The sequence below is a fragment of the Globicephala melas genome, chromosome 11, assembly GCF_963455315.2.
Source record: "Globicephala melas chromosome 11, mGloMel1.2, whole genome shotgun sequence".
Classification (NCBI taxonomy): domain Eukaryota; kingdom Metazoa; phylum Chordata; class Mammalia; order Artiodactyla; family Delphinidae; genus Globicephala; species Globicephala melas.
In genome coordinates this window covers 78,635,847-78,650,255 of record NC_083324.2, presented here as the reverse complement: position 1 = coordinate 78,650,255, position 14,409 = coordinate 78,635,847, and the positions used below count along the sequence as shown (strand labels likewise).

The 14,409-nt window shown below is 45.8% G+C and overlaps 1 protein-coding gene across 2 annotated transcripts in view; it reads left to right on the top strand.

Moving 5' to 3' along the window:
• ELOVL5 (ELOVL fatty acid elongase 5) overlaps positions 1–2,631 on the top strand; it is a 70,096-nt gene extending 67,465 nt beyond the window's left edge. For both annotated transcript variants that reach the window (XM_030870455.3, XM_060307955.2), the window contains exon 8: positions 777–2,631. In XM_030870455.3, the coding sequence (XP_030726315.1) occupies positions 777–908 (132 nt within the window). In that variant the 3' untranslated portion in view covers positions 909–2,631. The remainder of the gene's footprint in view (positions 1–776) is intronic.
• The last annotated feature ends 11,778 nt before the right edge of the window (positions 2,632–14,409 follow it).

Below are 14,409 nucleotides of genomic sequence, written 5' to 3'. Positions count from 1 at the left end.
CAGGTTACCTGCAGGGGAGCCTGACCTTTTGCAGCCACAGTTGACTCCCCTGTGTCCCGTCACCCCTGGGGCTCCTGTGTTCGTGCTCCACGGGCAGGGCCTGGTTCTGGGCAGGCATATAGGGGGTGGTCAGGAGCAAGGACAGAGGGAGTAAAGCCGGCTCACGTTGAGCATCCTTCCCCCCGGGGCGGGGAGGGGCAGAGCAGCATGTTTGCCCCTCCCTGCGCCCCATGCAGGCAGACACCTTTCCCCAGACACACCTGGGGTGGCGGCTTTGAGTTGCATTCACATCTTGCTGGGCTGGTGGTTCATGCTACACTTTGGGGCAGTCACCAGGTATGAGGGAGGTTAAAGGATAGGGCCCGACGAAGCTGAAGCCACACCTGTTTTGACTGCCCTCGTGGCAGAGCACTCTGTACGTAAAGGGCCGAAATAGTTGCTGAAGTCATGAGGCAGCTTTGAAGGCAGAGGATGTGAGTGACAGAAGGTACCGCAGTGGGAGCGTGGAAGGGCAGAGCTGAGTGAAGTGTAAATTGTGTTTTCTGTCTAACTCTCAGATAACATTGATACAGTGAGCCTGTGACTCACTGAACTTACCCAGGCTGAGCCTCAAAGAAATGGAAGAGTGATTGAAACCAGTGGCAAAAAAACATTTTCCTGGTCGCTTGACCACAGACGTTGCTTCTTGATATGATAGCACTGGTCCCCAAAGGCTCTAACGTTAGGGATGCAGCTGGGCCCCCGCCGTGGTTGCCATCTGCCCTTATGCCTTGCAGACCTACAACAAGAAGGGGGCCTCCCGGAGGAGAGAACACCAGAACGGCTCCGTGACGGCCGTGAACGGCCACACCAGCAGCTTTTCTTCTCTGGAAAACAGTGTGAAGCCGAGGAAGCAGCGTAAGGACTGAGGCCCAAGGGTTGACAGCCTCTGAACCCCGTCGTCTGATTGTAAGCACAAATGAATTGTGCCCAATGCTCGTTAACAGCTGCTGTAACTAGTCGGCCTACCATAGTGTGACTCACGTAGGACCTCTTCCATCAGTTCCAAACCCCTAGGAAATGTAGACAGATTACCCAAGTAGGCATAAGATTTTTAACATTTCTGGGCTCTCACCGACCCCTGCGCTAGACTGTGGAGGGCGTGTTGTTGTAGTACACGACACTGCTGTTGCCTTATTAGTTATAACATGATAGGTGCTGAATTGTGATTCACAATTTAATAACACTGTAATCCACACTTTTTTTTTTAACTGTAGACCATGCATGTGATTGTAAATTTGTATAATAATGGTGTTACAGTAGAGAAACACACATGCCTTAAAAGTTAAAAAACAGGGCCCAAAGCGTATTCGTTTAAATTAGGGTATGTTTCAAGTTTTTATTCATTTCTAATAGCTCTGTTCAGAAAAGTCAAAGACCATGACTTATGAAACTATCGTGTGACACGTAGTTTCAAGTGACTTGTACATGTGAACTCGGCACCTTCAGTTTTGTAATATCGGCTTTAAATCAGGCAGGTTCAAATCTAGTGGAACAGTCAGTTTAACTTTTTAACAGATCTTATTTTTTTATTTTGAGTGCCACTATTAATAATGTAAAAAGGGAGGGGGGGTTCTAAAGCAGTCTTGATGAAACTTAAAATATATATTCTTTGTCTTCAGGATTTTAGGAAGTGTGTAGGATGAGTAGGCCGTTTTAAATTTCAGAATTGCTTCAGTGTTTTTATACAGGAAACAAAGCCCATTTTGCTTTCCACTTGTGAGAGAAGATTTATACTTTTCAAGAGAGATGATTAAATGTTTACCATTTGACAGAGTCCCATAGATGAGCAGTGGGGAACTGGTTGCCAGGGTCCAAATTTGGGTTGATTTCTGTACTATTTGTTTTGACACAAACTTCCTTTGAAAATGTGCCTAGCTTACCAAAATGAATTAAAGGTGGGGAAAGGACCTTAGAAAAATTTAAGGTAAAATTAAACAGATAGCTGCCACATGAGAGAACTGGGGGATTGGATAGAGATGGTTTGTTTAATGTAAATCTAATAGCACCTGTAATTTTTTTATCCTGCTTCAAATCTAAAGATTTGTTTAGAAATATTGTTTAAAAATAAGACTGCTTATCATAAAATCATGTCTCATACCCTAGAGGCAGTGGTCAAACAGATAAGGACTGTTGTGTGTGTCATCTTAAAGTGTTGGAATTTAGCCTCGGAATAACCTTCTCCGTCTGGAGGAGAAAAACATTCACTGAACCACTCGTGACACATCTGAGAAGGTCATTGACAATGTATGAACGAATTGTTGGTTTGATATTTATGTAAATATCAGTTTATCATGCTTTAATTTTGCACATTCATATTATAGGGAGCCAGTTGGTTCTCTTACTTAGTCTTGTGGGATTTCTGTTTGGAAGGAGTCACAGCATCTGTTTACATTTACCTTATCAGATCTAGAATGTGTATATTTGTAAATGTATGTCTTCCTAGGTCCTAGTTTGCAAATGTCTACATATTTCAATACAGAACGTATAACATTCAATAGTGTGCTGTCAAAGTGTGCTTTAGCTCATCTGGATATACCCACAATGTTAAATAATGTCTAAACATTAATCATTAAAATGTTTTTGATTACCTGTGCTTAGTTTTACATTGTTTATGCGCTGCTAATTCTGAATGACTGGAGAAAAATCCGCTTTCTTCACCATCTAGGAACTCACCCCAATAGATATAAATAATTCAGTTTGGAAGGTTATGTTGTGGCTCAGCTCACAGGAGGAGGGATCGATCCCCACATCGTAAGACATGGTGGTGGCTGAACCCCAATTTCCTTCCTCTAAGCCTTTCCGAGTTTCCCCACTAAAGGCCCCAGCTCGAAGTCCACTCCTTTTTCCTTCCTCCCTCCCTGCCCCAGGCTATTAGAGTTACTTTCCTAGATCTAGACCAGAGGTCTGCACATTCTTTCTGTAGAGAGCCAGATAGTACATGCTTTAGGCTTTGCAGTCCACCCTGTCTCTGTCCACACTGTTCAGCTGCCTTTCGTACCTGAGCTCCAAAGCAGTCACAGGTCATGTGTAAGTGGGTGGGCGTGGCTGTGTTCCAGTAGAACTTTATTTGCAAAACTGAAGGCCTGTGGCCATAGTTCCCTGACCCCTACTCTAGAGTAATGAGGGCCCACCTGTGTCACATTCTTTGCCAAAGACCATTTCACGTCCCAGGCCCTGCCCCCCCAGGCCTCCCCCATTCTGACTTACCAGGTCCGTCCACATCCACGATGGAAATGAGGACACGGACAGCCCCTCTTCCTTCCCTCCACTTCATACCACAGAGTCCCCAGTGCAGGCATGACCCTGGCTTTGAGTGTGTTCTGATTTGTCAATATCACCTTAAAAATATCATCAGAAACTGAATTTAGTATTAGGGATATCACCTGAAAAATGCAGAGGACTTTGGGGTTTGGTGGTGAAGATTATTTATATCCTTGTCCTTCCCCTCTGGGTCCAGAACGAATTGAAAAGGCGTCAAAAAACCAGACTGGTGGAAATCGGAATAGCTCATCTGTCACTGAGAAGACTGGTTGGTGATACGAAGACCACGGTAGGGCTCTGAGAATACCCTGGTTGCCGACCCTGTTGACGTACCACGGTCGGCACTGGCACACCAGTGGTTTGTGGCTGCCCCCGGTCTGTTGGTCTGGTGATGAACTGATTATTAAAATATTTTGAATATCAGTCCTGGAATTTACCCACCTTCGACTGCAAGCTCTCTTGCCGTGTCAGGTTCTGCCCTGATGACCTTACCTGCTCGGTAGTATCTCCCAATCCTGGCAACCAAAAAGACGCCCTCCTCCCCTCAGAGCAATGAGTGGGTGAGAGGGCTGAGCGAGGCCAGACGTGTTCCCACCCTTTGCTCTCTCCTGTACGGAAGTGGAAGGGCAAGTTCACACACCCGGTGGAAAAGGGAGGCTTCCCACTTCCCCTCTTGAGCAGCCTTGCCATTTATAGGAAAGGCAGTGGAGCTAATGTGGGAAGCGCAGCTTGGGGGCCACACTGCCTGGTTGGAATCCTATCTGTGTGATCTTTAGGCACGTTGCTTTAACTTTGCCTCAGCGTTCCCACCTGTCAACTTGGAATAATGTTCGTACCTACATTACGGGGTCATTATGAGGGTTAAATAGATTAATGTATACAAAGCTCTTGGAACCACATCCAGCACAGAGTGAACTCGGTGTTAGCTGCCACCTCAGTCCGCCTAGCTGGTCTCTTTAAAGGAGCAGCTGTTGTTTTACTGTTACTTCCTTGATTAGTTGCTCTAACAATCCTATCAAAAAGGAGAGGAAGTTACTTGGGTTAAATCAAGAGTTGAAAAGAAGGGGCTTCCCTGGTGGCGCAGTGGTTAAGAATCCGCCTGCCAATGCAGGGGACACAGGTCCAGGCCCTGGTCTGGGAAGATCCCACATGCCGCGGAGCAGCTAAGCCCGTGCACCACAACTACAGAGCCTGCGCTCTAAAGCCCGCGAGCCACAACTACTGAGCCCACGTGCCACAACTACTGAAGCCCGCGCGCGCCTAGAGCCTGTGCTCCGCAACAAGAGAAGCCACCGCAATGAGAAGCCCCCGCTCGCTGCTACTAGAGAAAGCCCTCACGCAGCAACGAAGACCCAACGCAGCCTAACTAAATGAACGCATGAGTTGAAAAGAAACCAGCAATTGTTCAGAGTCAAAACGTGTATGACTGTGTTATTCCAGATTTTGTCAGAGTTTCAGAATTTCTGGAATCTGCTTTATTTCCTCTCGGGAAAACAGGACAGGTTCATCAGTCTCTGGTCTGGTGCATTATTCCTCCAGATCCCTGACAGCAGTTCTGCGATTGCATCCGCAGACACAGCGTATTTCATGTGAACTGATTTTAAACAGGTGTCTCCCACTATCCCCACGTCAGTCGGAGATTTCAATACTAAGCAGCTTCTCCTCTTCAGTATTAACTTGGAGAATATTGTCTTCGGTGGAGAAGGAAGATGGCAGCAGAATAGTGGTTGCCTTAGTTTGCGTTCTGCTTCCACAGCATTGCGTCACCAGCCACTAAGTCTCATTCCAGACATAGATTTAAGACTCATCTTTGTCGCCCTTGACATTTTTATAAGCTTCATTTTCTCTCCTTTCCAACATATTTATGGCACTCACCCAAAGCGAGAAAGTTCCCAGGCTGACGTTTGCTATAGTTTGCACCCAGCTTGGGCTCCGGGGCAGAAGTTGTAGGAACAGGCAGAGTAGGACCCAGTAACTGGTGATGTAGTGGTGGCAGAGAGCCCATCATGGTGGTCAGCGGCTGTCCCCTTTCTCAGATCATTCAGACTCTCCTCAAGCGTGCTCACCATCCCCTCTGTTGCCCGTGTGTGTTTTTTGTGTTGACCACCTGGTTCACTGAGCGCCTGGTGCAGAGGACTGAGTTAGGTGTATTGGGCAAACAGGGACCCATGAGAAAAGACTTCAGTCCCCAAAGGAGCCTTTGTTAGACTGGGATCAAACATACACACAGATGACTCCCACACAGGGTGGTTTGTGGTGAGAGCATGAGATTGACGCAAATCATAAGAGTCCAGGGAGAGAGAATTCTTCTAGCAAGGTGATGAAGGAGAGTTCCTGCAATCTGAGCCTTCAAAGATGACTTGGATTTCTATAGGTGGTGGCTGAAGGTTGCCGGGGAGACAGCATTCCAAGTTCAGAAAACATGCAGCAAACAAGTAGAAGCCTGGGACAGTGAGAGACAGCACATTTCACTGAACTATTGGATGTGTGGGAGAAACTGCTTATTTTTAAATTAAGAGGTAAAGTGGAAAGTCCTTCCTCCCTCCCTCCCTCCCTCCCTCCCTCCCTCCCTCCTCCCTCCCTTCCTTCCTTCCTAGTAATTAGCCTTGAAAGAATCATCTGTAGCTATGCCTCCTGCCCAGATGACCTCCTCCTCTTCTCCAAGGGTGACTGCAACAAGAATTGGCACTCGTGTCTTAGTTATAAACTGATGGGAGTCATTTATCAGATGGGGCAGACTCAAAGGGGCCTCAGCCCTTCTGAAAATTCCTCGGAACCAAACTTGGGGCACCCAAGGGTATGGATCGTGGGTAGGATTCCATGTTAGCGTGTAAACAAAAAATTCTTAAGTGACTATATCAATACATATTACTACCGGCATTCTTTATTCAGATAATGGGTATAGATGTGGAGTTCCCTTGATGGTTGAATTTCACAATGTTTCAACCAAGCTAGCACTTTTTAGCAAGTTGTGTGCCTTCCCCTTGACGACCTTCCCAGTGAAAGAGCTGCCTATTTGTAGCAAACCATCAACACCAGGCTCCAGCAGCCTCGTGTCTCCTGTGTCCCCTCGTGAAGTGCCGAGGTGGTCCGTCCTTTGTAAGGCCACGTGACTTGGGGTGACCAAACCCCGCCTGCCGGCTCACCCTGCAGTGCCGCTCACGCAGAGCCAGCACCCCTGGTAAAATGTATTTTAAGACCAAGGCCCAAAGTCGGGCCATGCCCACACAAGGGAGCAGAGGGGATCCGAGACTAGCTTTCCTCAGGACTCCAGAAGAGGAAAGTCATGACCCCAAGCTAGGTCCTGAATCCCATCCTTATTTTAGAACTGGGTGTGATGGGGTATGGGCACAGTGTCTTAGGCCACAAGCAGTGCCCCTGTCTGCTGGAAGTGGTCCAGCACCGAGTACATGTTAGAATACAGGCTTTGCTGTTGACTGTGGGACCGCAAACAAGTCACCTCACTTTCCGGAACCTCAGTTTCCTCAACTGAAGAGCGCTGTGGGTGTGTGACCGATGGCTGAGGTTAAAGGCAGAGATGAGATTCGGAGTGTTTGGCACAGGGCTTTACAGTAACAGCCACCATTTATTATCAAGGATGAAAGACCATATAGGTAAGGAAACGAGGAAATGTTGCACATTCATCAGTTTTTCATCAGATTTTAAATTCTGTTGCTCAACACAAATTATTTCCACTAGATTATCCTTGGTTGAAGCTCAGTTAATACTAGCTTTTGGTAAGGGAACTCAAATTTCTTTTTTTGATTTTTTTAATACAATTTTTAAAAGTAACTTTCCATTTACAGTTTTTACAGAATACTGGCTATATTCCCCATGTTGTAGCTTGTTTTATACCTAATAGTTTGTACCTCTTAGTCCCCCTACTCCTATATTGCCCCTCCCACTGAGAACCACTAGTTCTCTGTATCTGTGAATCTGCTTTTTTCGTTACATTCACTAGTTTGTTGTATTTTTTCCACTTTTTTTTCCACTTTTTAAATCAAAGTATAGTTGATTTACTGTATTTTTTAATCAGATTTCAAAAGAAGTAAATTGGATGTCTTAAATTTAGTTGTCTCACCAAATGATTTTAAGTAGGAGAATTTGTCTAATCATAAGTGGTCACTCAAAACCAAAAATTAGCCTTTATAGCACTAACTGTATCTAATTCTGGTAGGACACATCATAAGTCTCTGGGTCTCATCTATAAATGAGAGGGTTGTAGGAGTGTTCTAGGCCCTTCCATGGAACATTCTGTGATTCCAAAACAGAACTCAGACAGAGCCCCTTGCCTCTCCAGGACACTGACATGCTTCCTACGCATCTCTAAGGCGAGATTTTGAACACACAGTGTACAATGCAGAGAATCCTGCACACAGTCAACCTCTCCGGCTCTGTGGGACCCTGGGCTGCTTGGAAAATACAGCCCTGAAGAGGAATAGTCAGTGTGAAATTCAGACCTTCTTGTCTGGATTTAATATAGCATAATTTTATTTGGCCTGTTTTAGATTCATCCCTAATGTTTGGGGAGTATATTTGAGAAAGAACTTTATGTTTTTTACAGTATATTTTAAATGTATCTCAATACAGAAAAGAATGGGTGGGAGGTGATTGAAATAGGGCCCTTTATGAAAGGAGGTCAAGGGATTCAAGAACCTCTCAAGTGTCCACACTGGCCCAAGATCCAGGCGCACATGGCCTGTGTCCCAGGACCTGTAGTGGGATTTGTGATGAAGTTTCTGAAGAAGCAGAGGCAGGAAAAGAGGGAAGTACCACGTTCAGATAAAAGCAAGAAGACAGGAACACTGATGGAATAAAAGCACCAGAGAAGGAGCGCTGTTCTAGAGGCTTCTCTTCTCCTTTCTATTTTGTTGGAGTCTAGTTGATCTACAGTGTTGTGTTAGTTTCTGCTGTACAGCAAAGTGACTCAGTTATACAATTATATACACTTTTAAAGTATTCTTTTCCGTTATGGTTTAGAATAGGCTATTGAATTATAGTTCTCTGTGCTATACAGCAGGCTGTTGTTTATCCATTCTCTATATAATAGCTTACATCTGGCAGCAGCCTCTCTTATGATCTGAGCTGAACAGCTGCGGTGCCCTCACCAGCCTTACAAATCGCTAAAGGGACTCAGCTTGGTTCAGGTGTTCCAGAAGGGAGTCAGGTGTGGAGCAGTGCCGTGGTCTGCACGTTTGTGTCCCTGTTAAGTTCATCTGTTGATACGTAATGCCCAAGGCGATGGGATTTGGAGGTGGGGCCTTTGGGAGGTGATGAGGTCATGAGGGTGAAGCCCTTGTGATTGAGATTAGCGCCTTTAATAAAGGAAAGAGGCCCCAGAGAGCGAGCCAGTCCCTTCTGCCAGGTGAGTTTATAGGGCGAAGATGACCGTCTGTGAGGAAGCCGGGACTCACCAGTCACCGAATCTGCACCTTGATTTTGGACCTGCCAGCTTCCAGAACTGTGAGCAATAAATGTTCGTTGTTTATAAGCCTCCTGGTCTGTGGTGTTCTATCACAGTGGCCCCAACCGACTGAGACGTGTGCCTTGTACCGAGCGACCACTGAGCGCGAGACACAGGTGCTTTCCTCCCCGCGTCAGGTATTAGCGTCTGTCGTCTCCCCACGTTACAGATGAGGAAGCTGAGACCCAGAGAGCATGCGAGACCTGCCCAGGTGAGTGTGACACCAGAGTTCAAATGGGCCCACCTGTTCCAATCTGATGAGCTCACCCTGCAGGGAGCCACCCAGAAGGCAGCCCCTCAAATCAGCTCCTAAAGCACAGGATTACAGCTCCATTATTCCCATGCTGGCTGCTTCCCTTCCAACCAGGGTGATAACATCAGTGTGATTTTAAATTATTTGGAAAGTACACATTATCTAATGAGGGGTTTCAGTTAATGGATTAGAGCTGCTGGGAGAATTGTACAGAGATCCCCAAATATTAAACCATCTGATTTAATGCTTTGTCATATTTAAAGGACTTTTACACTTATGTACTATCTCTTCCTTCTGTGATGCCACTGAGTAAAAGAAACCGCCAAGTCGTAAAAGGTAACGCCAAATCATATCTGTAAATTTAATAAAAATTCTTGTCAGGGGACTTCCCTGGTAGTCCAGTGGTTAAGACTCCGCCCTTCCAATGCAGGAGGTGCAGGTATGATCCCTGGTCAGGGAACTAAGATCCCACGTGCCGTGTGATGCAGCCAAAAAAAAAAAAAAATTGGTCGGAAAAATAATCCCATTTTGCATTCATTATTCTGTTTTTAAAGAACTGACAGTAGCATATATTTACTTAGGTATCGATATAGCACTTATTGCATCTGCATTACAATAAAACTTTTGAGTCAGTTTCTCTCAGACACTGAAGACAGCTCCAAATTGGTTTGGTCACTGGTAAGTATCTGGCGTCTCAGAAACTTGCTGTTTCCCCCAACTCCTGCTGAGGTTCCTGCTCTGTTCTGGGCATTTTGCCAGTTGCTGGGGAAACAGCAATGAAAAGATAACCTCATCCTGGAAGAAAGACAAGAACAAGCAAACCAAATAATTACAAATTATGATAACTGTTCTGAAGGACATAAGCAGGACACTGACATTGAGAATAATCTCAGGCACTGTTATACTTGAGATGGTTTTGAGGCATATGGAAGGATATCTGAGTGTCTGTGTATGTGTTTAAATTGGTACTTATTTTCTTGAGCTGAATAAGATATCACTGGAAGTTTCCCACCTTCTCTAGGAAGCTGTCAGGAAGGTCTTGATAGACCTGTCTGTTCTCCACCTGAACGGTGGCCCTTCACCAAGCACGAGTGAGCCCCATGCTGGGCCCTGACAGTTCTGTGAGTATCTGGGATTCCTGCTGCTCTCCACGTGACGGGCAGGCTTGTACACTGATATCTTGTCATTTCAGCCCTGCACCACAGGTTGATCTCTTTGAAGATTTTTTTAAGCAACAATTAAGGATTCAAATATAAGCAAAATCCAACTGTGAACGGTAGTACCAATGTCATCCGAGGACACAATGGGTCAACCACTGCTTTTCATGCCTGGCAGTGGCACATCCTGCCTAGCAGTTGCCAGGATCCTTTAATGAGAAGAATAAGACAGATCTCCATTTCAGAAAGACTAAAGCTGTGTGGGTGGGTGGGTGGTGGAGGCTGTGTGTTATAATCTCACTCCATTCTGGAAGATGCCAGTATGGATTATAAACAGCCCATTCGATTCTAAGACACTTGAGGGCAGGAACTGTCTCTTATTTGTGTCTAATCCCTAGTGTGTGCCCAGCACAGAACCAGACACAGCAGATGTTCAGTAAATGTTTTGACGAATGAATGGAGTAATCAGGAAGGGCTGGACAACACGATGTGCAGTAAGAAAAACAGGCTTTCCAGCCAATTAGATCCAAGTTTAAATTTCACCATGTGTCATGGACTGAATGTTTGTGCACCCCCAAAATTCATATATTGAAACCCTACCCCTCAGTGTGATGGTATTAGGAGATGGGCTTTGGGAGGTGATTAGGATTAGATGAGGTCATGAGGGTGGAGTCCTCGTGAATGGGGTTAGCACCCTTCTAAGAGAGGCAGGAGAGCTTGCTTCTCTCTCTCCATCATATGAGGATGCAAGAAGTCGGCAGTCTGCAGCCCGAAGGAGGGTCTCACCAGAACCTGACCATGCTGGCATCTAATCTCAGACTTCCAGCTTCCAGAACTGTGAGAAATACATTTGTTTATAAGCCACCTAGTCTATGGTACTGTTATGGCAGCCTGAACTAAGACACAATGTGACCTTGTCAAATTACCCAACCTCCTATAACTCAGTGTGGCTGTCCAGGATTGGAGAAGACACACATAGATCACAGGGTCTGCAGGGGGGACTCTGATACAAATGAACTTCTTTACAAAACAGAAACAGACTCATAGACCTAGAAAACAAACTTATGTTACCAGGGGGAAAGGGGGTAGGGGAAAGATAAATTAGGAGTTTGGGATTAGCAGATACACACTACTATATATAAAGGAGAAAACCCACAAGGACCTACTGTACAGCACAGGGAACTACATTCAGTACCTTGTAATAACCTATAATGGAAAAGAATCTGAAAAAGAATAGATACATACATGTATAACTGGATCACTTTGCTGTACACCAGAAACCAACACAACATTGTAAATCAACTATACCTTAATTGAAAACAAAAAATCCCTAAATGTTCCCAGCTTGTTGGGACCCAAGGTGGGAACCCCTGCGTTCAGGGACTCGAGAGTCAGCTGTGAATTGGCATTTAGAATAGCGCATGGAAGAGCTGACCCAAGGTCCCCTCGGGGTCACCAGCTTCCCCCACCTCAGGGCCGCCTCCAGACAGTTGCTCAGCAGCAAATAAAATCCTAGATCTTTCCGTGGCCTGCAGGCTCTTCCGGAGCTGTCCCGGCCCCCTCAGACCTCCCCGCCCACCCCCGGGCTCCTGGCTTCAGCCACGATCCTCTTCGCTGGTTCCCTGTAGCCGAGCTCTGCCCATCTTGAGGCCTCGTCCGTGCGGCTCCTCCCCAGATAAGTTATTTCCGTGACTTGTTCTGCACTGAAATGCCACCTCCCAAAATTTAGAGGCCTCCCTAAGTAGCAGGTCTAAAATACCTCCCTACACCCTCCTCACACACTCCTCTCTCTTACTTGGCTTTGTTTTCCTGTGTAAGAGTTTCATTCTCTTATGTATTTGTTTGTCCCCCGCCTAGAAGACAAGGGCTTTTTCTATTGCCTGGCACATAGGAAAGTCTCAAATGTTTGGGTATTTTTGTTTGTTTTTTTTGCGGTACACGGGCCTCTCACTGTTGTGGCCTCTCCCGTTGCGGAGCACAGGCTCCGGACGCGCAGGCTCAGCGGCCATGGCTCACGGGCTCAGCCGCTCCGCGGCACGTGGGATCTTCCCGGACCGGGGCACGAACCTGTGTCCCCTGCATCGGCAGGCGGACTCCCAACCACTGCGCCACCAGGGAAGCCCTCAAATGTTTGAAAAAATGAATTTGTGAATGAATGAACAGGAATGATTATCGTGGAGGTCGCTCACACCCTCTGGTAGGGGGGGTGGGGGGGGTGGAGAGCTGTGACCTTGTCTCTCATAAGAAGGGTACCCTGGTAGAAGAGAATGTAAAAAAAGAATGTATATATTTATATTGATACGTATATGTATAACTGAATCACTTTACTGTATACCTGAAAGTAACACAACATTTTAAATCAACTATATTTCAATAACAATTTTTAAAAAAAGAAGGGCACCATGGTTATCAATAAGATATCTTAGTCATGTCAGCAAAGCGGGCCCAGATATATTTCGGAATCGAGCATATGATGGGGAAGAGTCATATCCCACCAATGTTAAGAATTAACGAGCTGTCTGTTCTCTTATGAACTTAATGTATAAATTCTGCTGCTCTGTGCCCTTCAGATCTAGAAGTGAAGATGAAAATAATTGTGAAGATGAGGGATGGGGCTGGGAACTATTTTTAGAAGCCTGCAACCAACGAGATTTTATTTAAAGACGCCTCAGTTGGGCCTTATTTGATTTTATGACCTCTCTTCATCTGTTTTCTTGAATTACAGCTTGGAAATAATGATCATCCCAATTGTTCTACTTGTTATTAGAACTAACAAACTCATGGTGCCTGATGAGAAGAGAATGGAAGGATGTTAGGCCCAGTGAGGGAACGAGAGAAACCCAGAGGTGGCCCCGTTGTTAGTGACCCCTGAGCTTCCCGCCACTGGCCAGGGCCGCTCTGGCTGGCCGTGGGCTGCAACCACAGGAGAACCATGCAGTGATTTGCCAAAGAGCTTTGTGGGCATGACTCGTGACAAGGATCCCTCAAGGACATGCTGACCTTAGAAATAACTTTTTGGGCACTGAGTCGAGACACAGAAAACATTCATCAACAGCCAGGGCGACCAGAGGGTCTGTGATGAGAGCACACCCACAGGTGGGGACAGGAGGGGAGCAGAGGATGACAGCTGAGAGCAGTGGCAGCTGCAGCGGAGGCCGAGATGATACATAGTGTGAAAGCCACGTTAGAGGAGCAGAACTGAGAGCACAGGGGAAGGAGGGGACCTTTATAGAGGAGACACCTGAAACCTGTGGCCTCACTTTTCTCCCTTCTCCAACTGACAAAAATCATACCCTATTAACTATCTCTATGTCTGCCCTCATTTTAAATTTTTTGCAAGCCAACGCCCAGACAGGATCACTGGGTGACTTTACATCAGTAAATTTTTATAAGACCAAGGATGCCCATTGTGGTGGTGTTTATAGTTAAAAAAAAAAAAAAAAATTGTGGGGCTTCCCTGGCAGTCCAGCGGTTAAGAATCCATCCTCCCAATGCAGGGGGCAAGGGTTCAATCCTTGGTTGGGAAACTAAGATCCCACATGCCTTGCAGTGAGGCCAAAAAAAAAAAGGTAACAACCTAAAAGTCCGCATGGGTTAAGTAAATTAGGTACATCATTCATAGGATAGTATGCAATGGATCAAACATGCTTTGAAGGGCTTCCCTTGTGGCACAGTGGTTAAGAATCTGCCTGCCAATGCAGGGGGCACGGGTTCGAGTCCTGGTCCGGGAAGATCCCACATGCCGCGCAGCAACAAAGCCCGTGCGCCACAACTACTGAGCCTGCGCTCTTGAGCCCGTGTGCCACAGTACTGAAGCCCACGCTCCTAGAGCCCGTGCTCCGCGACAAGAGAAGCCACCGCAATGAGAAGCCCGCACACCACAGCAAAGAGTAGCCCCGCTCTCAGCAACTAGAGAAAACCTGCGTGCAGCAGCGAAGACCCAAAGCAGCCAAAAATTAAATAAATGAATAAATAAATAGTTATATTTAAAAAATCATGCTTTGAAAAAACTTGAATCATGTGAGAAAAATGGTCATGGAAATATTAAATGAAAAAGTGAGTTATTAATCAGTTTATACCACATTTTTTCCAATTTGTTAAAATATGGTTCTATGTGTATGTAAAAAGACAAGAAGGATACATATCAAAATGTCAACAGCGATTGTATCTGAGTGGGAAGATTACAGGTGATTTTTATTTTCTCCTTTGTGTTTTTCTAAAATTTCCAAAGT